Genomic DNA, 24,631 nt, shown 5'->3' on the forward strand with positions numbered 1-24,631 from the left:
GAATAAAATAAGAATATTTAAAAATTTAAAGTAGGTAAAATTGGTTGCAGCTTAATATCTGAAAAAGCATACAATTATTTTAGGGCTTCATTTGAACAAATCATGTTTACCAATTACATGTTTTTGGTTTTCATTTACAAGTTGCTTTTATTTGTACCAATCTACTTACATGTGTTAATGAATATGTTTAGAAGAAAACAATATGCATCATCAGAAAAATCTGAGCCATTTTTCCACTAGACATTGATAGAAACCATATGTTAGTTAGCATCTGTCTGCATTTGTTTAAGTTGCACAGTGCCTGGAAGTAGAAATGGAAGAAATTAAAGCAAAAGATTAGTACTGTAGACAGTAAGACATATTTACACAACAAAAAATGAAATGATGTGGCAATGGTCCAGTTTACTACAATTTGGGCAGCTAATCTGGATATCAGAGTTTCCAAAGCAGAAGTATTTGGTCTGTTATATAGGGTGGATTATATAGTTTGACCACATTATTTGGATAATTGTTTAAAACACTCTAAAAAAAACTTCAATGTCTTTGTAATGAAATAATGCATCTTCTTAAGAACTTGTTTTATCTCGATATTAAATTTCAAGGGAATTTCATTCTATTATTTCAAAACTTTGTCCATAATGATATTGTTGGGTCTTAAAAAGGGAAATACGGTATATCCTTTTGTCCCATAATAAGAGAATAAGAAGTCATTTGTGTGTGTGTGTGTGTGTGTGTGTGTGTGTTTGTACTCACAATAATAACATTTTTGGAAGAAAATATATACCAGCAGCTCATTTTTAAGTACTTACCTTTCAAGATGAATTGAGGTGGAAGCAGGGTTACAAAACAGGGAATTCTGAGAGCAACAGAAATACAGACCCTTATAGAGGACATTTAACTTTATATAAAGAGGATTAAACTTTAACTGTATACAAGAGGATTAAATTTGTTTTCAACTAACTACAGTTAGCATTTTATTTTACTCCCTTCCAATCTTTACACATGTGAATATTATTAATATAAAGTCAAAATATAAATATTTGTATTATAGGTTCCTACTTCCTTTAAGCTCTTCTATCGTGTATTACTATTTATTTCATTTTTAATTGACATACAATAATTATACATATTTATGGGATAATAGTGATTTTTAGCAATCTATAATATATAGTGATTAGATCAGGATAATTAGCATATCCATCATCTCAAATATTTATATAAATTCTTTGTTTTGGGGAAATTCAATATCCTCCTAGCTATCTTTTTTTCCAATTTTTGTTATCATGCAATATTTAAATCCTTCTAGCAATTTGAAACTGCATATCATTGTTAACTATATTCATCCTATAGTGATATAGAACTCTAGAATGTATTCCTCTTATCTAGCTGTAATTTTGTATCCTTTAACAACTTTCTCCCTTTCTCCACCTTCCCCTTACCCTTTAAGCATCTAGTTCTACTTTCTCCTTTTATGCAATCAACTTTTTTTAAGCTTTCACAAATAAGTGAGAGCATGCAGCCTTTCTTTCTGTTCCTGGCTTATTTCATTTAACATAGTATCCTCCAGTTACATCAATATTGCAGTGAATGACAGAAATTCATTCTTTTTCTATGGCCAACTAGTTCTGTTTTTGAAAGTCTTCTTTAATGTTTGTTTTCGTTTATTCCAACTTACTTCTTACAACTATATCTTATTTGCTGTCTATACAAACCTTCTCAATCTTTTCATCATAGTTTGAAACTATGAAATTTTGTTGTTTATAGATATGTCTTAGCCAGTGGACTTAGATATACGTGTGTTCAGCAGAAAATGATAAAATTGCCCAGTTAAGAAAAATGCTTTATTTTTATTCCCCATGATGGTAGCTGAGTTACTTATATTGTATTACTAAAAACATCTATATTTGCATGGATAAGCAGTTCCTCTCTAAACAGTACTTGAGAGCAGTTCCTCTCTAAACAATAGACATAGGGTAAGCTCAAAGCAGGCATTTTAAAATAAGACCATGTGGGCCAGGAGCTGTGGCTCATGCCTGTAATCCCAGCACTTTGTGAGGCCGAGGTGGGCAGATCACGAGGTTAGGAGTTCGAGATGCCTGGCCAACATGGTAAAACCCTGTTTCTATTAAAATTACAAAAATTAGCTGGGCGTGGTGGTGCATGCCTGTAATCCCATTACTCAGGAGGCTGAGACAGGAAAATTACTTGAACCAGGGAGGCAGAGGTTTCAGTGAGCCGAGATGGTGCCACTGGACTCCAGCCTGGGCAATGAGCAAGATTGTGTCTCAAAATAATTATAATAATAATAGAAAAATAAGAACATGTGAACAAATTTTATATGTTCATAACTTCCATCATGGAACAGTGATTAATTACAGAAATAAACCACACATAATATAACTAATTTGAAAAAAACATTGCTTACTAGACTTTTTCTGATATTCATTAATTATCTTCATGCTCAATGAACAGAAAGTAATATGTCACTGCTGTGGCATTTTATCAAAAGTAGGATTGTCTTTCTCCCAGGGTTGAATTTCCCTAAGTAATAGCAGAAATCATTCTACTCCTTTGTTCAAAACATTCAAAATTTTGTTTTTTCTATAGAATATCATCAATAATCTGTAGATAAGATTTGATGACTGCCTGCCTTACTACTCCTATAAACTGTAAGAAGTCAAACCAAAGTAAACCACTATTTAATATGAAAATACTAGCTGGTCCCAGTTGTTTCTATTTTGATGGATTCCAGCTGGATTTCACATATTTATTGTTATATGACTGTCACACACACTCAGCAATCATTCCAAGAGCCATTGTGCCCATGAATCCTTTCATAGACTTGTAGAAGACAGACATTGACAATTTATAAATATTGATTTGGATTAAATATCTCTCCAGACTCTTTACTAGAGCTATATATAGAATCACAGACCTATAGTTGGAAGAAAGGCAATTTCAGAGGCAATATACTCTAAACTGCATTTTTTTAAACATAGAAAACCTTGGCACCCCATCCTAATTCTAATATCCTGGGCACACAGTCTATTTAAGATAAAGCGATGCAGTGATAAAATTGGGTAAAAATCTCCTCAAAGTTTCCAAAATAGAAGGCTTTGAATTATATATGGTGGATTATATAGGTTGACCATATTAATTGCATATTTTTTTTAAAAACACACATCATGAAATTTTATGCCTGTCATGAAATAATTCCTCAGGTCTTCCTTCATATGAGTTCACACTTGACATTAAGTAGTCAGGTTCAAATGGATCCCATGCTATTATTTTAAAACCTTATCCATAATAAGCCTTTGAGTAAATGTTTTATGAAGGAGGTAGTGCAGGTAGTCATATGTGCACAATCTTCTTAGAGTCGAGATGGATTCAATCTAAGAGTGACGCCACTTATCATTAATGATGTTTATTCTTAAAGTCTACTTCTATGCAAACTACACACAGTAAACTCTTTTGTTTTATATAAGAGGAACTCTAGTAAAAGGTGGTCTTATTTTTACCTTATATATGGCTGCACCAATTTCAAAAATTCAGTGAAGTTAAGAAAATCTCGTTGGTTGCTACGTTTATATTTTTACAAATTCATTTATTCTGAATACATTGTTATTTTTTTCCAGATCGGTCTGTGTATCACCGCCATCACAACAAAACACATAATTATATTTAAACAGAATAATATATATGGTGTAATGAAAAAAGGATTATCCACATGAGAATCCAACAGCAAATACAGTGTTCAAATTAATTATCTAACTTTACTAAATCTCAACGTTTGCAAAATGAATTAAACTATTCATTGTGTTCAGAAATTAAGACAAAAAGTCATGTAGAGGTCTTGTACAAGCAAATTTTCTATCCCTATGTATATTTACTTCTATTGAAACAACTCATTTGTCTCTAGGTTTAAGTACTTACATGTTTTCCCTAATTAAGATTTCGTAATGAGTGGATCTTAGGGAGAAAAAAAATTCTTTCAAAAGTGGAGCAAATGCTGAGTTGGGAATGTATCTCGTTTGAATAATGATTAATATAAAAATTTCATTATGTCAACACATTTGTTTTTCTTGCTTTCTAGGAGCCTAAGTTGCCAAAGGATTACCTTACACAAAAATCTGTTCTTCTCGTTTGTTTGTAACTCTGTTATAACAATCATTCACCTCACTGCAGTGGCGAACAACCAGGCCTTGGTAGCCACAAATCCTGTAAGTAAAACAAGATTGTGCCCTTGGCTCCAGGGCCTAACGGGAAAGGGGGAACATAGGTAAACATATGCATGATGTGTATAATTAAGTACACATGGCCGGGTGCGGTGGCTCACGCCTGTAATCCCAGCACTTTGGGAGGCCGAGGCGGGTGGATCACGAGGTCAAAAAATCGAGACCATCCTGGTCAACAAGGTGAAACCCCGTCTCTACTAAAAATACAAAAAATTATAGCTGGGCATGGATGGTGGCGCGTGCCTGTAATGCCAGCTACTCGGGAGGCTGAGGCAGGAGAATTGCCTGAACCCAGGAGGCGGAGGTTGCGGTGAGCCGAGATCGCTCCATTGCACTCCAGCCTGGGTAACAAGAGCGAAACTTCGTCTCAAAAAAAAAAAAAAAAAAAAAAAAAGGACACATATATGTATATTTTCAAGTCTGACACTTATGTATATTTTCAAGTCTTTAGTTCTTGGGGAATATTGGGAAATGTTTACCTTTCTAGATTAGAATATAGCTACATATACTCTACAGAGTAGTCCCCTAGAGTATTCTCAATATTCCCCAAGATATAAAGAGTGAACATCAAAAAGTATATTTCTTTGCTTCAGTTAAATAATAAATAATACATGTGCATATATCTTCACTTCATTTTAGAGCTGTAAAGTCCTGCTGCTATGGGACATAACAGTTTATTGTTACATAATATTTATTCAATCCAAATGAAAAACTCAAAGCAATGAACTCTGTGCAGTTAGATAAATGGTACATGCACATGGAAAATTTAAATAAATTGCATTTTTGGTATCAGGCTGACTTTAAAAAGTCAATAAAACCAGTAAAAGAATGAATTGTACATATCCTACATAAGCTTAAACTTTATAGCATAACATTTTTAAAAGAACTACAGTGTTCAGTCTCAATAAACATTTATAAATTGCTGCCTTACAGGCCATATTTTTAAAACACAGTTTAAAATTTACTTATTCAAATAAGGTACATTATATAAAATTAAATGTTATATATACTACAGATACATTTAATGAATAAATAGGTTTTACAAATATCCTTTAGTTAGGAGGCATTGTGTATAATGAAAACAAAATTGGAATTTTAAGATTATGTTCAGGTTGTAGATTTGATTGATGTATAAATGTTGGAAAATCATTTAAATTCTCTGGTTCTAAGTTTTTTATCTATAAAATATATGGCTAATGAGAATGTACACCTCATAGGACTACTGAAAGAATTAAATAAAACAATATATGCAAAAATATTTTTAGGCCAACTGCTATGCGAATGCCATTATTACCATTCTGTGATAAGCCAATATTAACAATCAGTGCATTTTCTTTTCAATTTTATTTTTGGTTAAAAAAACTATTTCTAAAATAATGATAATTACTGTTAAACATTTTTTCATTACCAGACTAGAAACTGGAACCAATAGGAGTAACGGGCCATGTATTTCTGGGAAAGCTCTAATTGTTTTCTCCTCTTTAAGCGAGTAAACACTCTGTCTTACTCCTTTGTTTGTGTGTGGTTTTTTTTACTCCAATTTGAATGTGTCTCTTCCTGCCTCTTTAAAAGCAGATAAGCAAAAGTGGAGATCTCAGGAAAAGAAGAAGGGAAAACATAATTTTGTCCTGTTTTTACTTACACAAAAGCCCTCAAACCCCATATTTGGACAGGATAACCTATGGACATACTAGATTATTATTTAATAAGCATTTGCATGGGTAGCATGTAATATGCAAAACTTTTCAAGTATTTGGACACTTTTAATGAATTAGTTTTAAAATTACTATTACTTCCAACAGAATGCAACAGTCAAGGGATTCATGATGATGTCAGTGTAAATAAGTGTAAAGTTAATTGTGTGTGAAACTTTTAAGCTTATAATTACATAACAAAAACACATTCAGAAAATACACATTCACTAAATATAGTAGATTTAGAATTTATACATTTTTTCTGGAAGATATACCATTATAAATATTTGGAGTCTGTGGCTATAAACTTTAAAGGCATCATTAGATGAGTATGAAGACTGGCATTCCACAAATCCTAATCATTAACATACAGGATTTTGTGTAGAGAAGACAAAGTTCTATGTTTCCTGAGCTAAACTAGACTCTTGTTTTACATGTGAATTCATAAACAAGTAAATATTGTTTTGTTTTATTTTGTTTTGTTTTCTCATAGGTTAGTTGCAAGGTGTCCCAGTTCATTCATCTTTACTTGATGGGCTGTAATTACTTTTGGATGCTCTGTGAAGGCATTTACCTACACACACTCATTGTGGTGGCCGTGTTTGCAGAGAAGCAACACTTGATGTGGTATTATTTTCTTGGGTGGGGTAAGTGCCATTACACATATCTGCTGATTCAATGGATTAAAAAAGCCTTTGGAGGATGCCAGGTTCCTTTGTAATATAAACATACCAATGAGCAATCATTTTTAAAGAATATCAGGTGATTAATTTTTGCCTATTTTTGTAAATTGTAACATTTTAAGCAAAGTATCACTGACTCATCCATTGTTTTCAGTAGTCACAAGTCAACATATAATAGTGTCTTTTTTTCTATTGAATATGCCAATGAATAGTGTATCTCTGCTGAATATGTAGTGACTAAAACAATAGAAGTAGAATCATAAATTAGAGATTTAGTCTTTGTACTGTTCTGAATATTCATTTTTGCCAGGTGTACAATTAAAGCCTTGCTTTTAAGTGTCTTGGAAGTTTCATCCTAAAACTATTTGTTTTAAAAAATTGTCATTTTATGATAAGAGTAGAGGGATTCGTAATTGCATAAAGGCAAACAAAAGGTTTATTTTTTTCCATACAATCTCCTGATGTGGTATTTTTCACAAAGCAAACAGTGATATACTTCTGACATATTAAAAATAACTGGAATGATACAAAATATGAAGTGCAGAAATTAACACTACTAGTTTCTAGAAACAAAACTGAAGTTGTACTTATCTATTATCATCTATTTACCTATCCTCTCTCTCTCTCTCTCTGTCTACCTATCATCTATCTATCCAAGCTATCATCTATATCTAAAGATAAATAGATATACAGATATATATATGTGTATACACACACACAATTTTAGTGTATTCTGATTACCTTTATAAAGTGTTGCCTAATTTTATATTCAGAAGAGCTAATTTAGAATGTACCAAGCATGCCAAATTTTTGGTACATAAATTAATCTCTGTTTTTCTTCTTCTGTTCTTCAAATAATGGATTTTTAGTAGTAATCTCTCTGATAGTAGAAGTTCTTGTGATTCTCAGCTTTTTTCCACATCTGATAATGTGCCAAACATTGGCCATTCCATCTCACAGAAAGTACATGAATGCTGAATTTCTTCTAATCCTTGGGGCTTAGGAAATACATCTTTAGACTTAAGCTCTGAAGTCCACTGATTTAAAATGACTTATGACTTATATTAGAAGAAAACACACATATATACACACAAACATAAAAATGTAAATACCTAATACTTTATAATGTGTATTGTTGACTATACAAATAATGTTCACTCAACAAATAAATAGTGAGTACTTTGTTTGCTCCTGGAATATCTTTGAATTTTTCTATTTCATTACATATTTTAGAAATACCATCTGTAGAAAAAATCTTATTTATTTTCTTTTTCTTTGGTATTACAGGATTTCCACTGATTCCGGCTTGTATACATGCCATTGCTAGAAGCTTATATTACAATGACAAGTAAGAAAATCTCTTTTTATTATTTCTACTGGAACAAAGCAAAATAAAAATTTTTAACATAATATTTTTATGTTTTCTCTAGTTGCTGGATCAGTTCTGATACCCATCTCCTCTACATTATCCATGGTCCAATTTGTGCTGCTTTACTGGTATGTAATAAATTCTCCTTTCCTTATCATTGCTCACATTTCAACTTTATTTCTGGATCATCTGGCCTATGGTATCCTTCAGGATTCCAGTGGACACAGACATGCATGCTCACAGTGCTTAAATGAACAGGGTTTAGTGAAGGTATCATATTTGATGTAAGGGCAGGAAAGGCAAAGGAACTAATTAGTAAGGGATGGTGAGCCATTAGGGACCAACAGTGGGATGCTGTTATCACAGCTAGACCCAAAGAGAAGACTGTTAGTGCAGTGGGATAAGCATTGAGAGGAGTCACCCAATAAGAGATTTGATCTTAAGTAGAGAAAAACAACCACTAGCAAAACCACAGCCTGGCAGAAAAGAAGCAGCAGAAATAAATACTCAAATTTATCTTTATTCCCACACTCTTATCTTTTGGTTTTTCCCATTAGCCAGATGCAGCAGATGTCACAGGGCAAGGAAGTCTGGGTGATACTGTCCACAGACATCAGCCTCCTGTGGTACAGAGAAGAACAGAGGATGAATCTAGCAAGGAGGGGGGGAGATGGCAAACAAGAAAAACCAAAATATTTATGTAAATTTTACTTTATAATTATTATCACTTAATGTGAGTGCACCAATTAGACATTTGAGTGTAGTTGCAGGAAAACAGAACTCACGTTAGATGCTTTTATTATACTATTATCATTATTATTATTGTTTTAATTGAGACAAAATCTTGCTCTGTTGCCCAGACCAGAGTGGAGTAGAATAATCATAGCTCACTGCAGCCCACAGCTCCTGAGTTTGAGGGATCCTCCCAACTCAGGCTCCTGAGAAGCTCAGACTATAGGTATACATTACCATGCTTGACGAATTTTTAAAAATTTTTTTTATACAAACAGGGTCTCACTATGTTGTGTATGCTGGTCTTGAACTCTTGGGCTCAAGTGATCTATCTGCCTTGTTTTCCAAAAGTGCTGGAGATTACAGGTGTATTACATTATTTGAATGAGAAAGTAAATTAATACAAACAAGCAAACTAGCATACTGTGTCTAAGAGAGTATTAGAGATCATAATGCAATTACAGTCCTTGGAGATTATATTTTAGTTACAGCTGCTATTAATTTTTTTTTTGGTTATACTTTAAATTCTGGGGAAAATGTGCAGAATATGCAGGTATGTTACATAGGTATACATATGCCATGGTGGTTTGCTGCACCCATCAACCTGTCATCTGGGTTTTAAGCCCCATATGCATTAGGAATTTCTCCTAATGTTATCCCTTCCCTTTCCCCCAACCCCCAACAGGCCCTGGTGTGTGATCTTTTCCTCCCTGTTTCCATGTGTTCTCATTGTTCAACCCCCACTTATGAATGAGAACATGTGGTGTTTGGTTTTCTGTTCCTGTGTTAGTTTGCTGAGAATGATGGTTTCCAGCTTCATCCATGCCCCTGCAAAGGACATGAACTCATCCTTTTTATGGTTGCATAGTATTCCATGGTGTATATGTGCCACATTTTCTTTATCCAGTCTATCACTGATGGGCATTTGGGTTGGTTCCAAGTATTTGCTATTGTGAATAGTGCTGTAATAACCATATGTGTGGATGTGCCTTTATAGCAGAATGATTTATAATCCTTTGGGTATATGCCCAAAAATGGGATTGCTGGGTCAAATGGTATTTCTGGTTCTAGATCCTTGAGGAATCACTACGCTGTTTTCCACAATGGTTGAACTAATTTACACTGCCACCAACAGTGTATAAGCATTTCTATTTCTCCACATCCTCTCCAGCATCTGTCGTTTTCTGACATTTTAATGATTGCCATTCTAAATGGCATGAGATGGTTATCTCATTGTGGTTTTGATTGGCATTTCTCTTACAACCAGGTACGATGAGCTTTTTTTTTTTTTTTGTATGTTTGTTGGCAGCATAAATGTCTTCCTTTCATAAGTGTCTGTTCATATCCTTTGCCCACATTTTGATGAGATTTTTTTTTTCTTGGATATTTGTTTAAGTTCCTTGTAGATTCTGGATATTAGCCCTTTGTCAGATGGATAGATTGCAAAAATTTTCTTCCATTCTGTAGGTTGCCTGTTCACTCTGATGATAGTTTCTTTTGCTGTGCAGAAGCTCTTTAGTTTAATTAGATCCCATTTGTTCATTTTGGCTTTTGTTGCCATTGCTTTTGGTGTTTTAGTCATGAAGTCTTTGCCATGCCTATGTCCTTAATGGTATTGCCTAGGCTTTCATCTAGGATTTTTGTGGGTTTAGGTCTTATATTTAAGTCTATAATACATCTTGAGTTAATTTTTATATAAGGTGTAAGGAAGGTGTCTAGTTTCAGTTTTCTGCATATGGCTAGCCAGTTTTCTGAACACCATTTATTAAATAGGGAATCCTTTCCCCATTGCTTGTTTTTGTTAGGTTTGTCAAAGATCAAATGGTTGTAGATGGGTGGTGTTATTTCTGAGGCCTCTGTTCTGTTCCATTGGTCTATGTATCTGTTTTGGTACCAGTACCATGCTGATTTGGTTACTGTAGCCTTGTAGTATCGTTTGAAGTCAGATAGCATGATGCCTCCATCTTTATTCTTTTTGCTTAAGATTGTCTTGGCTACAAAGACTCTTTTTTGGCTCCATATGAAATTTAAGGTAGTTTTTTCTAATTCTGTGAAGAAAGTCAATGGTATCTTGATGGGAATAGCATTGAATCTATAAATTACTTTGGGCAGTATGGCCATTTTCATGATATTGATTCTTCCTATCCATGAGAATGGAATGTTTTTTCCATTTGTTTGTATTGTCTGTTATTTGTTTGAGGAGTGGTTTGTAGCTCTCCTTGAAGAGGTCCTTCACATCCCTGGTAAGTTGTATCCCTAGATATTTTATTCTCTTTGTAGCAATTGTGAATAGGAGTTCACTCATGATTTGGCTCTCTATTATTGAAGTATAGGAATGCTTGTGATTTTTGCACATTGATTTTATATCCCAAGACTTTGCTGAAGTTGCTTATCAGCTTAAGATTTTGGGCTGAGACAGTAGGGCTTTCTAAATATACAATCATGTCATTTGCAAACAGAGACAATTTGACTTCCTCTCTTCCTTTAGAATACCCTTTATCTACAGATGGTATTAAATTCTCTGTGTGTGTGTGTGTGTGTGTGTGTGTCTGTGTGTGTGAGGGAGAGATACTTCTCATGTAAAATTCAAAGCTTCCTCACTTTTATTTTCAGACTCTTTTTCTTTTTTAATACAGATATCCTATTATTTAACTATTTTTGGTAGTTGCAGTTTAGTATATGGTTGTGTTGGAATGCTGTTCAAACCATTCTCAAAATGTATCTCTGTTAAGTCATTCTTACATAATTTATGATGACTTTTATAAAATTTTTGATATACCTTAAGTTATAGTGAAAATTTCAAAGGCAGAGGGACTTCCTTCCCTTCCATCTCCTACATTCTAAGGGCATGAGTGACACACTATGTTTAAGTGTTACCCTGAGACTGCTTGGCTTTGCATTCTGTGCTCAAAACAGTCAGCACTGAATTGTAGACCTACCACAGCTGCCTGTGTATCATCTCAGGGCAAGTTTTCTGTTTTGTTTTGTTTTGTTTTTAACCTCTCTGTGTCTTTGTTTTCTCATCTCATGAAATAATAAGAATATATAACTCATAGGGTATTATATGGATTAGATGAGATATTTTCTGTTAAGTGATTTAGCACAGTTAGTACATAGAATATTATAAATTCTTGAAAAAATAAAAGACCTTCAAAGTTTCTTCACTTGTAATTTCTGCGTGATAACATGCTTCCATTCTGAGGAGAGCTCGAAGCAATTATGGTGTATTGTTTGGGCTACCTAGGAGATTCCAGAACAAACACAGGTCAATATTTTATTACAAAAGATCTGGCTGCACAGAGGGATACATGATTGAAACTTTTAAATCAGTGAAATTCAGGAAGTAAAAGCACCTAGCAAACGCAAAATATAACAGTATCTACACAATCCTAGGAAAAGTCTGTTCATGTCAACTTTGAGGAAGAAGAGTAAATGATGCAGCAAGGATGAAATATAGGAATATAGCCCATCAAGCTGGTCAGCAGAAAATAAGTGAAAATTCACCTTGGTTGCCTAAAACTTTCCTATCTTATTGGCCTAAAACAAGATTAGAAACCTATTTTTCTACCAGGATAAATTATTCTGTCCTTGTTTAAGCTCCAGAGCTCCTCCTTGGTCCTGGCCAATTCTAAGCTCCTGGGAGGAGCCCTAGTAATTGTTCTCATTGTGATCATACGTTTTTGTACAACTTTTATAAATAAGGTATTTTAACCACATGTCATTCCACTCAAACTTCCTCTATTACATTTCCATGTCAGCAGGGTGGTATTGGAGTGACTACAGCATTTTTGAGATCCTACTTCGGGGAAGTTGAGAGATGATACATTTAATTTGGTTTCAATGACAGATATTTAGGTGACCTGAGTGCATAGTTAGGTGATTGTTTGGGAACGACTTCCAGAAACTCTCCTACAGTCACTGCGGAGATTTACCCTGCTTTCTGTCATGACCCCAGCATGGTTTTGTTGTATGAAAATAGCCTGATGTGCTACTAGTTATGTGAACTTTACGAGCCAGTTTAAGGTTTCTTCTCTTCTTATGAACTAGTTTTGCTCTAGGGTGAGTGAAATTCAGACATAGTTCTTCTAAAATTTAAAATTCTTTTTCTATTTTTGTTTAAAGTAAATGGAAGTATTTACAGAAAATGAAGTAGGATGAGAATTATAATTCTCAAAAACTATGTTTTGTTGAAAAATAGCATGGAAAACAGCATCCGATTCACTCTAAGGCAATTATTTATAAAATAGCTAATAGAATAATTAATTCCATTGTCAACTCTAGTTTCTAATTTCACATTTTAAATCAAACTTGCCATTTTAAGAAGCACTTTGCATTTTAAAATTTTCATATAATTGGGATCTAAATTGCTACATTTCTACTGTGATTTTATAAATTATTATTTAATATATTAAGATTATAAAATATTCTATATTAAGCAGATAAAAGAGCATTATTATCTTTTTAAAAAGAGCAATGGATGCTCAGGAAGAGAATATGTTACAATGAGTGGAATCACAGCTGACATGTTGGTTCATCACGTTTCTTTCTCACACCTGTTGAAATGGCTTATTCTGCTTCTGTCTTCATCACATTTCTGTGTCTGCAAACATTGCTTTTTATAGATATGTTTCCATTAGGAATATAGTGAGCTGTATATTTTTGAAGCATATGTTCCACTAACTTTTCTAAAAATAGTAGTAGAATATTTTTATGCCCAGTTATTTTTATGATGCGTCAACTTAGCAAATGGATGCAATTTGTTAATTCTTCTCTATAAAAAATGGGAAATAATAAATGGACGTAAATGATATTTGATTAATAGTTAGTAAATGTAAGATTATTACACAAAGGGCAGATGCCAGAACTAAGGGTGAGGAGAAAGAAAAGAAAATAGCAATTAGCCCCTATGGAGTGCTTCTGGAATTAATATTCAAGACTCTATGGAAGGCATAAGGAATGGGCATACGGAAAATGGACTAAAGTAAAAGTCCATTTTAAAAATTGACTTGGGTGAAAATAAGAAAGCGATAAACTCTGACTTGGATGAAAATAAGAAAAAGATAAACTTGTATTCAGAGAGCGAAAGAGAAATAAATATGTTTCGTAGGCCCTGTTTGCTGAGTAACATTATATTGCCAAAGGTTTATGTCTCCCGTCCAAAGAAGCTACCGTGTCTTTGGGAAAGTTGTTAAGGCACAAAAATAGTGACTATATGTCATTACAGACAGTAATCAACAGGAGGACTTCTAGAATGCCAAATTACTTTAGCTCTACAATGACCTGGTTGAATATTAGCTTGTTCAATTGTATAACTCAGTTCCCTCATAAGTAAAAGAGGATTACAGTACTATTTTGGAGAGGTGTTGTAAATATTATTGTTACAAAAAAAACAGGAAAGTTTTTGGTTTAAAAGATGAAAATGGTTATTATGGTATAATATACATTTGGAAAGTATATACTTTGGACATGATTAAGAAGTAATGGTTTAAAAATTAGCATTTTTCTATAAACATTTATTTTCTTTGATATGAAAATCTTCAAAAGCTTTAGTTTTTAGACCACAGAATTTTTTTATTGTATGTAAAAATGAGCTGAGAAAAACACTGAAATATTCCTTAACTGAATATGTTCCCCAATAATTCTATCATAATTTAATTTTACTTTTCTAAAACTTGTTTATTAAAATTGATGTACTTGTTAAATGGATAAATCACAATTCCAGAAATATAAATTCATATCTTAGGCAATCATACCCTTTAAAATATTCTTGTACATTAAAAATGTTTTATGATTTTTACAATTGAGATACTTGAATATTTCTTAATAGTAAACATGAAATTATTTTCAGATGCCATTTTATTTTCTTTTTAGGTGAATCTTTTCTTCTTGTTAAATATTGTACGTGTTCTCATCACCAAGTTAAAAGTTACACACCAAGCGGAATCCAATCTCTATATGAAAGCTGTGAGAGCTACTCTTATCTTAGTGCCATTGCTTGGCATTGAATTTGTGCTGTTTCCATGGCGACCTGAAGGAAAGATTGCAGAGGAGATATATGACTACATCATGCACATCCATATGCACTTCCAGGTATGGCATTCTTTATAAGAAGTCGGCTTGAGAAGTTTGGTATTATATATACATATAGCTTTGGTTTTACTTCTGACTACTTGTACAGCTATTTGTTTACACATACATGTATCTTTCCATTTGGATTCAGATCATTCTATTTGTCTTTTACAGGGTCTTTTGGTCTCCACCATTTTCTGCTTCTTTAATGGAGAGGTATGGTAATTGATTTGATTCCTTCTATTATTTTATATTTACTATCTATCTATACATGTGTTTAAATAAGATAAAATCATAAATTCCCCCGGAACAGCCATTTTAAATTTCTATCAGGAAAGAACCATATCATCTCTTTTCATAGGTTTAAACTCTCCTTCTCAAAAGCTCAGGTCATAATGGAGTTCAAAGGTAGGGAAAAGTCAGCCTCACTTCAAAATATTTCAAAAGGTATTCATCTAGTCTTTTGAGATACTTTTTGAGTCCCATTATGTCTGAACTTTTCCCCAGATACAGTGCTAAGTAATCCCAAAGCTCAATAGAACATACACTCTAAAAGGAAATAAGAAATAGGATCATCTCGTTTCCCTCCTTCTCTTTTTTGCTTGTCTTGCAATGTAGCCTGTGGAAACAATTTTATGGTGAATATCAAAGCATTTTAAAAATTAAACTCTTGGTTATACAGGGAAGAAATTCAGTGGGTTAGGAAATTTAGAAGAGAATGCTCTAATTTATAACATGACCATGTACTCTTCAATACTTCTAGATTTTTATTCATGCATTTCCTACTTGGAAAGTTTTAGGCATTTTGAAAACTGGTAACATATTTCTTATGCATACAAATGTGTTACAACGCAGTAATTTGAACTCTACTGACTTAGTTCCTTATATGTTTTAATCTGCTGGACATAGTTTAACCTGTAGGAAGATTCTGGCAAAACTGAACAAAGTTTAGAACTCCAGACAGCAGCTGAGTGAGGCACAGACACTTGACAGCTGTAAAGCTTATCATAAAGCTTCAGATGGGGAACACATGAGACCAGTTGGTATAACCTATGACAACCATTCCTATAAAACAAATGAACATTGAAAATCATGCACACATCATGAAAAATTATAACATGTTATTTACTCTTGCTTAAGTAATATTTTACTTCTTCATCTTGGCATATAATAAAATTCAATGTTTAGTTTTTAATTAAAATATATTTCGAGTTAAACACATAGGTGTTTATTTTATATATTTATTTGTTTATAATGAGGTATAGAACTCTCATACATTGTAGACTATATTTCATACCTTTAATTGGTACTTCCATAATTATTCTGCTATACAGAAGACAAGAGAAACTTTTTCTGAAATCAATGAGAAGTATAGACAGAAAATGCGGTTACAAAAAATAGATAAATCACTTGTTTGATAAGTAATTCAAAGATTTTATTCTATATCTCTATAAATTTAGTTTATACCCCCTGAATTAGATAATCCTTAATGCTACTTGTATAAGATGTAATGATTAAATATAGATGAGCGTGATATGGATGACATGCTAAAGAACATGCACGAAATAGGAAAGGTAGACTCTGTAGCTACAGAAACAGATTTTAACTCTATAAAGTAAATTTTAAATATTCAAAACATACTCACTAGTAAAATATTTTGTAATGGGAGGCAGCGTAGAATAAACACAGCAAAGTGTTTAAATACCAAAGATGCTACTTTTCTTCTTGGCTGTGATATTTTGGAAATGACAACCTTCAGGAGTCTGGGAGTCTGTGTTTTTTTTTGTTGTTTGTTTGTTTGAGATGGATTCTGGCTATGTCGCTAGGCTGAAGAGCAGTGGTGCAATCTCAGCTCACTGCCACCTCGGACTCCCGGGTTCAAACGATTCTCCTGCCTAGCCTCCCAAGTAGCTGGGACTACAGGTGCTTGCCACCACACATGGCTAATTCTTGTGTTTTTAGTAGAGTCAGGGTTTCATCATGGTGGCCAGGATGGTCTCGATCTCTTGACCTCGTGATCCACCCAGTTCAGCCTCCCAAAGTGCTGGGAGTACAGGCATGAGCCACTGCACCCAGCCTGCATCTGTCTTTCTTAAAGGGAAATAAAAGCAAGTTCTCTACATAGGTCTCAGAAAGATAAATACAAGCTAAGGAAGATAAAGTTTTTAGCATCATGCTCCACTTCATTAGATACTCAGTATACACATTATTTGATTTGTTAAATCACTCATTTTCAAAAATACATGTGCAAACAGGAACATTAGTCATTTTAGATCAAAATCCCCAAATTGGCCCTTTTGTGTAGAAAAAGTGCCCAGGGAATATCTAAAGTAATACCTAACACTCCTGTTACACTCTGTGTAAACAAAAGGGACACAGAACCTTGATTGTCTGCCATGTCCTAAAATTGAGAAAATTTTGACATTGGAAAATTACAATAATACAAAATCTTTGAGCTAGGCAGTTGCCAAATCCTTTGGTTCCTCACAACATTTCTAATATCCGTCCCTTTTCTTCATCTCTAGAGATAAAATCCCTGTTTGAGTATGACTCATTTTTCATCTTAAGAAATACTATAATCCCTCCCTTTTTGTCTCAATGCCTCTTTTTCCCACTCTCATAACATGAAGAAACAATTGCCAAATTCATTTTGTTCCAACTATGTCATGTACTTCTTAGAATCATTTGCTCAGGCTTAGTTTCCTTGTTATCCATATTAAGTCAAGTGCCTGCCTTTAGCTTAATATTTGTATTTTTTTCTCTCCCATCTTTTATGTACTTTTCAGCCATCATCTTCCTATTAGCATTTCTCACTAGTTAAATAAATGTGGCTTGACAAGTGCTTGGATTACTTTCATTTAATCCCTAGTGCCCTTAGACAAAAGTGTGCACTGTGATCATAAACTAGGGACTCTAGTCATCAGAAGAGTATGTTTAACACCTGAAGGTAGATACTCTATAAGATGAACAAAAAGATTTGTTGAAAACAATCAAACCCAAATTATTTAATGAGAACTAGGTAGACTCTTTATAAAAGCTCTGTAAATATTTTAAATTGATTCACATTAAGGAGTATAAAGTTAGTTCCTTATCTGGTGTTAATGGGTATATAAAGTTGTAATGCTACATTCTAAACATTTGCCTTACTACTTATATCATGCTTATGCATAAACCAATAAAAACATATTCATATCTGTAATAACACTCAGCTATCTCCCCTTACAATGGAAATTTGCTTGTTTCTCTTCCCCATTAATATTTTCTCATTGAAAGTTTATTAAGAGTAGTCACTTTAATGTCCTATTTAACAGGTGTGATATTGTATTAGAGGAAGCAGAAGAAACATGTAACATCCTTAGAGCAAATAACATAAACAATCAAGACTACAAGGCCTGTGGATCTTTAATTAGGTTTATTTTTAACTATAGTAAGACCCCACAGTTCAGGAAATTGGCTTTTTATGGTTTTTCTGATTTAGTTGCAAGGAAGAAATAGAATGATGACCTTAATCAAAGGAGATATTTTAAGAGCAAACACTCATATATTTCAATAGCCATTTTCCTTCCAAATTGAATTTAAGCTTTCCTTTTTAAGACTTTAAGTAGTAGACTCACAGCTAAGATATGGCTTCCTGTCAGCGTTTTTTCAACCTTTATATAAAATTTTTATACAAAGCTATATTCTACTTCCTCTCTACCAGAAACTATATTATTTATGTACTCAACCAATCCAGTATTTAGTAATAAAATGAGAAATTTATGAAACAAAAAATAAGGATCAGAAAATTTCTCATCAGATGTATCTAGATAATTCATCAATGGTCATTTTTACTTTGAATCTCTGAATATTTACTTAAAATTCACAATCTGAAGCCATTCAATTTGTAGTTTGCTCGTGATCTTGAAGTTGTTACATATGCAGATGTTAGTTCAATCCTGCGTGATCTGCACATGTACCCCAGAACCTAAAATACAATAAAAAAAATCTTAATTTAGATATTCTATGTGGAGGATTTAGAATATTACTAAATTGAGAGGAAAGTTTAATTTTTGCAAGATGAATTTTATTGCCTTATAAATGCTTTCATTTTCAAAGCATATTTACGTGAATATGAATTATTTTCTTCAAATATGGTTACCATATATTTTTTAAATTAAGCCTGAAAGTCCTGAATTTACTGAACTTCATCATAATGTAACTTTTAATACCAAGTTATTTCATTTTAATTATATAATTTTTGAACTATACGGTAGAGAGCAACTAAATGGTAATTCTAATACCTCATGTTGAGTTCTACCTAAATAAATTGTTGGCTTTATCTTTGCTCCTTCTTTTTTTCCACATGTAATGAGACAATAAAACTTTAGGTTTATTTTAAACGACAGAATATAAGATACTTTAACAGGAACTTTGAAGTATTCTGTAAAGCTACAGACGTCCCGGAACACCTATTTTCCAAAGAATGTAATTGGAGAAATTGAGGTTTTGTGTGTGTGTGTTTTTTAAACCGATTAGACTAGGAAATAACAAGAAAGAAGTAAGCTCTTTTTTAAAGATTTAATATTGATTTGTATACATGAATATAGTGAAGAGAAAGTTGAGAAATTCTGTATAAGTACTAGAAAGTTAAACAATTATTATATGAGTATGTAGAACAAGAATTACCAGAAAATTGCTGTGAGACGCTCAGATTCCCTTTGGAAAAGTCCTGAAAGAGCCAATGAGCAATAGAGAGCTTGGGGAAGATCATTTAAAGCAAACGCACTTTGGGTCACAGAGATTGGGCTAACACATTCATAACCTAGAAGCAGCTGCTTCAAGCCAGTGTGCTCACTCATCAGACCTGGAAAAGTCCAGGTACTTGAGCTAGAGATATATTTAAATATTCTCATTGTGCACATTGACTGACACTGAAGAAAATTGTCAGTCCATGGGCACAAATGAGAATATTTAAATACATACACTTCAGTGCCTTACATTCCATTAAGACCAGTATTTTTACTGCATATGACCACCTACCCCCAATCTCTACCTTCAGCATAGGGGAAGGAAGTCATTAAACTCCAAATTCATTCAGCAGAAGAGGATTCAAATATGTAAAAGTGGAGTTGTTACATTCCTAAATATATTTTTTATACTGTTCAACACTTTTCTTTCCTCTATGTAGTAAACTCCATGAGGACAAATATCATGCTACTTTTTTTAGAATGTAGCACAATTTCTGGCATATGGGCATTACTCAAAAATAAAGGTTGCTGCTACTGCCTCTGCTGCTGCTGCTGATGATGACTTGTATTCTTCATATTCTAACTTTTCTTTTGTATATCTTTCTCTTCTTTTATGCTGTTACGAATTGTCTCCTCATTCTTTTAATAAAGACATTAATATAAACTAGATACTGTACATGAAGTCTTGTAAATGGGGGTTCTGATTACCTATTTGTTTGCCAACAATAAATACATAGACATTATAAAAGCTTTGAAGACAAAACGTGGCATGAAAAATATTAATAGAATGTAAAGTACAATGTAATTGTAATATATTTCCTAATGTAAAGATGGTACACTTAATTTTTAAAATGAAGTAAGAAAATGAAGGTATATTATTCACTAATTAACATAACATTTTTTAAAAAAAGCTCTTCTCCAAGACCTGTTTAGTTGTGCTTCAAAAACAGTGTCTTCATTTCAATTAATGGGTTGCTCTTTTTCTGTTTCTTTTTGATTGATAGGTTCAAGCAATTCTGAGAAGACACTGGAATCAATACAAAATCCAATTTGGAAACAGCTTTTCCAACTCTGAAGCTCTTCGTAGTGCGTCTTACACAGTGTCAACAATCAGTGATGGTCCAGGTTATAGTCATGACTATCCTAGTGAACACTTAAATGGAAAAAGCATCCATGATATTGAAAATGTTATCCTAAAACCAGAAAATATATATGATTGAAAATAGAAGGATTGTTGCTTGACTGTTTTGTGCCACTCCTAACTCAAGGACTTGGCTCCATGACTCTATAGCTAGAAGACTTCAATATCAAATGACTTTTTGAATCTCATAAAGAAAAACCTCACATGAAATTAGTAGTGCGCTGATAAGAGTGTAACAACCAGCTCTATGTGGGAAAAAAGAAATCCTGGTTTGTAATGTTTGCCAGTAGATACTCCCACTATGCCTGATGTGACGCTACCAACCTGACATCACCAAATGTGGTATTGGAGAAAAGCACAATCAACTTTTCTGAGTTGGTGTAAGCCAGCTTCAGCACACCATTGCATGAATTCACAGATAGATGACTGCAAAAGTTCCTATACATGTTGGGTATGATTCTACTTTTATTGCTCAAAGAGACCTAGCTAAGACCTATAGACATAAAGGGAAATTAGCTTTTAGTTTTAAAACTCTTCATCCCATCTCCATTGGTCCCTTTGACATTTTTCGCCCAGAGAGTGCTGTGGTTCTTTTTGTAATTACCCTTTCAAATGGACAACACCAGAAGTTAATTATCCTTGTTGGCTTTCTTTTCTCTATGAAAAGCAACTGAGTACTATTGTTGTATCTACTCATTTGCTGACACATCAGTTATACCTTGTGGCATATCCATTGTCGAAACTTGAAGAACAGGATGTATAATACACAATCCTACTTCTATATCATTAGGGAAACATAGTTGATGCTAAAAACACCTTGTCAGCTTCTTCCTGTCTTACAGTGAGAGGGAATTCATTTCCCTGTACCTGTAAATAGAAATTTTGTCCGTTCCATTTCTACTGTATAAACAAATTAGCAATCATTTTACACAAAGAAAATCAATTAAGGATTTGTTATTTTCTTGGAATTTTGTAAAAAGAAATTGAGAAAAATGAGCGTGTAAATACTCCATTGTTTTATTTTACAGTCTCAAATGAAATATATACAACCTAGGTAATTTTTAAAGCAAATATATAAAGCAAAAATGTTTGCATGTTAATATCTGATACTGTATCTGGGCTGATTTTTTTAAATGAAATAGAGTCTGGAATTCTATATTTGGTGAATATTTTAAAGACAACCAGATGCCAGCATCAGAAGTCTGAGAACTAAGAGAACAGAAACATCTATAATAAGATAAAAGATATTTATTTTAAAAACACAAGATCATTATTATTGAATTTATTTGTTTTGATGACTCATACCTTATTAATAGGTGTGTTTGACATATTTCTTTTTTCATTTTGACAATGAACTCACATTCTAATCCAGAAATTTTAAACAACTACTGTAATAAATGCCAATCTGCTACTTTTATAGATTTTACCCCATTAAAATATTACTTTACTGACTTTTACTATATGAATTTATATAGCTTTGGAACTGTCCCAGGTTATTCAAGAAAAAAAAAAACTAAAGGGATACAATATGTATTATATACAATGCTTTTGTATTTTAATAGAGCTACTGTATATAATACAAACCAGGGAAATACCTGAATACATCATTGAGAAAGAATTATTGTCAGACCTTATTGAATTATAGTCAGACCTTATTAAGTAAAGGTAGAAGAAAGCCTTGCTAATGAATTAAAGTGACATTTATATGGGATTCAGTTTCTCTAATGTTATTTTCCATTGAAATCTCTGAAGAACAAGAATGACTTCAATTAGTAAAAGTCAATTTTGGAAAGTCAGGTGTATCTGTTTTTTAAGTGTGTCAGTCTGCTTGAAATAAATGAAACTAGTGAATTACTCATCAAAAGTTATTTCTTAAGCTATCAATAGATGGTGAGTTCAGAACTCATTTAAAATTGCTAAGAAAAATTATCTAAATTAGTAAGAATTAACATATTTAATGGTCTGGCCAGTACATTTATAATTTATGCATGAAAACGTACTGTTTTGTTTCAAACATGAAATAATAAGCTGCCATAGAAAGGATCGCAGGCTGTTTTGGAACTTCAACTGCCTAAGTTATACAAAAATTCATTTTAATAAACTCAGTTATTAGATATTTATTATTCAAAGACACATATTTAAATCCTTTTCTGACCTTGTTAAAATACATCAGCCTTCTTCTAGATAAACTGTCAAGTCTCAACCATCTTGACGGTAGAAGTGACAGTAAAAAATGGTGAATTATCAAAGATTATATATTAAAATGAACGTATAATTTTCAAGTATTTTTGTTGTGCTTTTATAATATTAATTCTAGATCAGATTTCTTTTATAGCCAGGGTTTATCTGTTGTACAGTCTTGAGGTGTAACAGTCATCCATGATTAATCACTGTTAGTTATGTACCCATATATTTTTAGAATTAATATTTTTAAGTGTTAGATTCCTCAAAAGCTGAATGCTACTTAAGATTTTTGTATCATACTTGTAAAGCAAAGTAAATCTGACACTTTTTAAAAGCAAACTTCTTTGTTATCAAAAAACTGATTTGGGGAATTTCTAGTTTTAAAATGTAGATCTACCATTTTACTGTGATTAGTTGTGAAAGTCATATTTTAATTTTCTGAATTCCAATTTGTTATTTTCTTTCCTAAAGTTAACTTCCAGTGCATTTATTCGTAAAATATCCATTCTGGAATGCAGTGTTTGTTTAAATGTAATCCAATGTACATAGAATTACTAGTAGTGTTGTTCTGTATTTATTGCTTATAAATTTTTTGAATGTGAACTTACTTTTAATATTCTCTTGGTTTTAATCGGCTAGTAGAAACCACTAGTTATCTGTAAAAAATATATTCAAGATATTCTGATCAATTATAACAATTTATGTTATGCCTAAAGTATATCTCCAGTTTTTGATTGTATGAAAATATTAAAGTTATGAGTTAAAGTTGATTTTCATTGATATATACTAGAGTGCCAAATAATCTAATTTATAAACATGACTTATACAGTAATCAGTGGGATACTTCTAAAAAAATTAACAAATGTATCTCTTTTGCCCTCTTTAAAGTCTTCAGTAAACCAGTAAATGAATTAAACAAACCAATTAAGAAAAAATTGTGATTTTTCAAACTAAAAATATCCAAATATACTACAATGGATGCAAACTCCTTCTTATGCTGAAAGAAGAAAAAGGATGTCTCAAAATAAGAAAATGTTCAGAAAGTCATCTCCTTTCTCTCATGTATTTCATTTTGTAGTTCTGTATTAAATATTAGAAAGAAAAATAAGAAAAAGAAGTATTTAAAGATAATTTTTAAAGAAGACATAATCATGGCTCTCACACAAATATAAAATGAAAATGCTTCAAAGATTTTGTTTAACTCATTAATTAATGAAGGAAAAAGTAAGATGTTATAACAATTCAAAGGAGAATTCAAAATATCATACTTACATGAGAATACTAAAAATTCTAAAAAATAATTTCATAAATAAGTGCAAAACCACTCTAACCTTTGGGCAAAAATCAGTTGCTTTCCACTTAATAACTAATGTTTATTTTTATAATCAAGAATAATGTATGTTATTATTAGTTTTCTCGAAAAAAATGGCCATTTAAAACACTTTTGCAATTTTTTTCTTACACTGTCTTCCTTTTGAATATACTGATCTCAAGGAAAAAAAATCCTTGATTAAAAATATTGCTAGTCTCATAATGTTTGGCCTATAGTTTATATAGATACCTGAGAGTGTTCATTTACAATACAGACCTCTTCAAATTGGTTTTACAAATCTAGAACCATACTGCACTTTTCAACAACTTCATTGAGATATACTTCACATATCATATACTACTTCATATTCAAAGCAGTTTTTAGTATATTAGTAAAGTATATTTTAATACATCCAAAGAGACATTATACCATCACCACAGTCAATTTCATTATATTTTTATGACCTTGAGAAAAAACAATATATC

General features: G+C 32.5%; 1 protein-coding gene across 1 annotated transcript in view; it reads left to right on the forward strand.

Moving 5' to 3' along the window:
- Nucleotides 1-23,604, forward strand: part of CALCRL (calcitonin receptor like receptor) — a 104,194-nt gene extending 80,590 nt beyond the window's left edge. Inside the window, exons 10-16 of the mRNA XM_012464078.3 lie at nucleotides 4,094-4,220; nucleotides 6,423-6,576; nucleotides 7,900-7,960; nucleotides 8,043-8,109; nucleotides 14,585-14,803; nucleotides 14,957-14,998; nucleotides 20,514-23,604. Of these exons, the coding sequence (XP_012319501.1) occupies nucleotides 4,094-4,220; nucleotides 6,423-6,576; nucleotides 7,900-7,960; nucleotides 8,043-8,109; nucleotides 14,585-14,803; nucleotides 14,957-14,998; nucleotides 20,514-20,729 (886 nt within the window). The 3' untranslated portion in view covers nucleotides 20,730-23,604. The remainder of the gene's footprint in view (nucleotides 1-4,093; nucleotides 4,221-6,422; nucleotides 6,577-7,899; nucleotides 7,961-8,042; nucleotides 8,110-14,584; nucleotides 14,804-14,956; nucleotides 14,999-20,513) is intronic.
- Nucleotides 23,605-24,631: the final 1,027 nt, after the last annotated feature.

Source organism: Aotus nancymaae, unplaced genomic scaffold, assembly GCF_030222135.1.
Source record: "Aotus nancymaae isolate 86718 unplaced genomic scaffold, 86718_ANA_hifiasm-v0.15.2.pri h1tg000008l, whole genome shotgun sequence".
NCBI lineage: Eukaryota > Metazoa > Chordata > Mammalia > Primates > Aotidae > Aotus > Aotus nancymaae.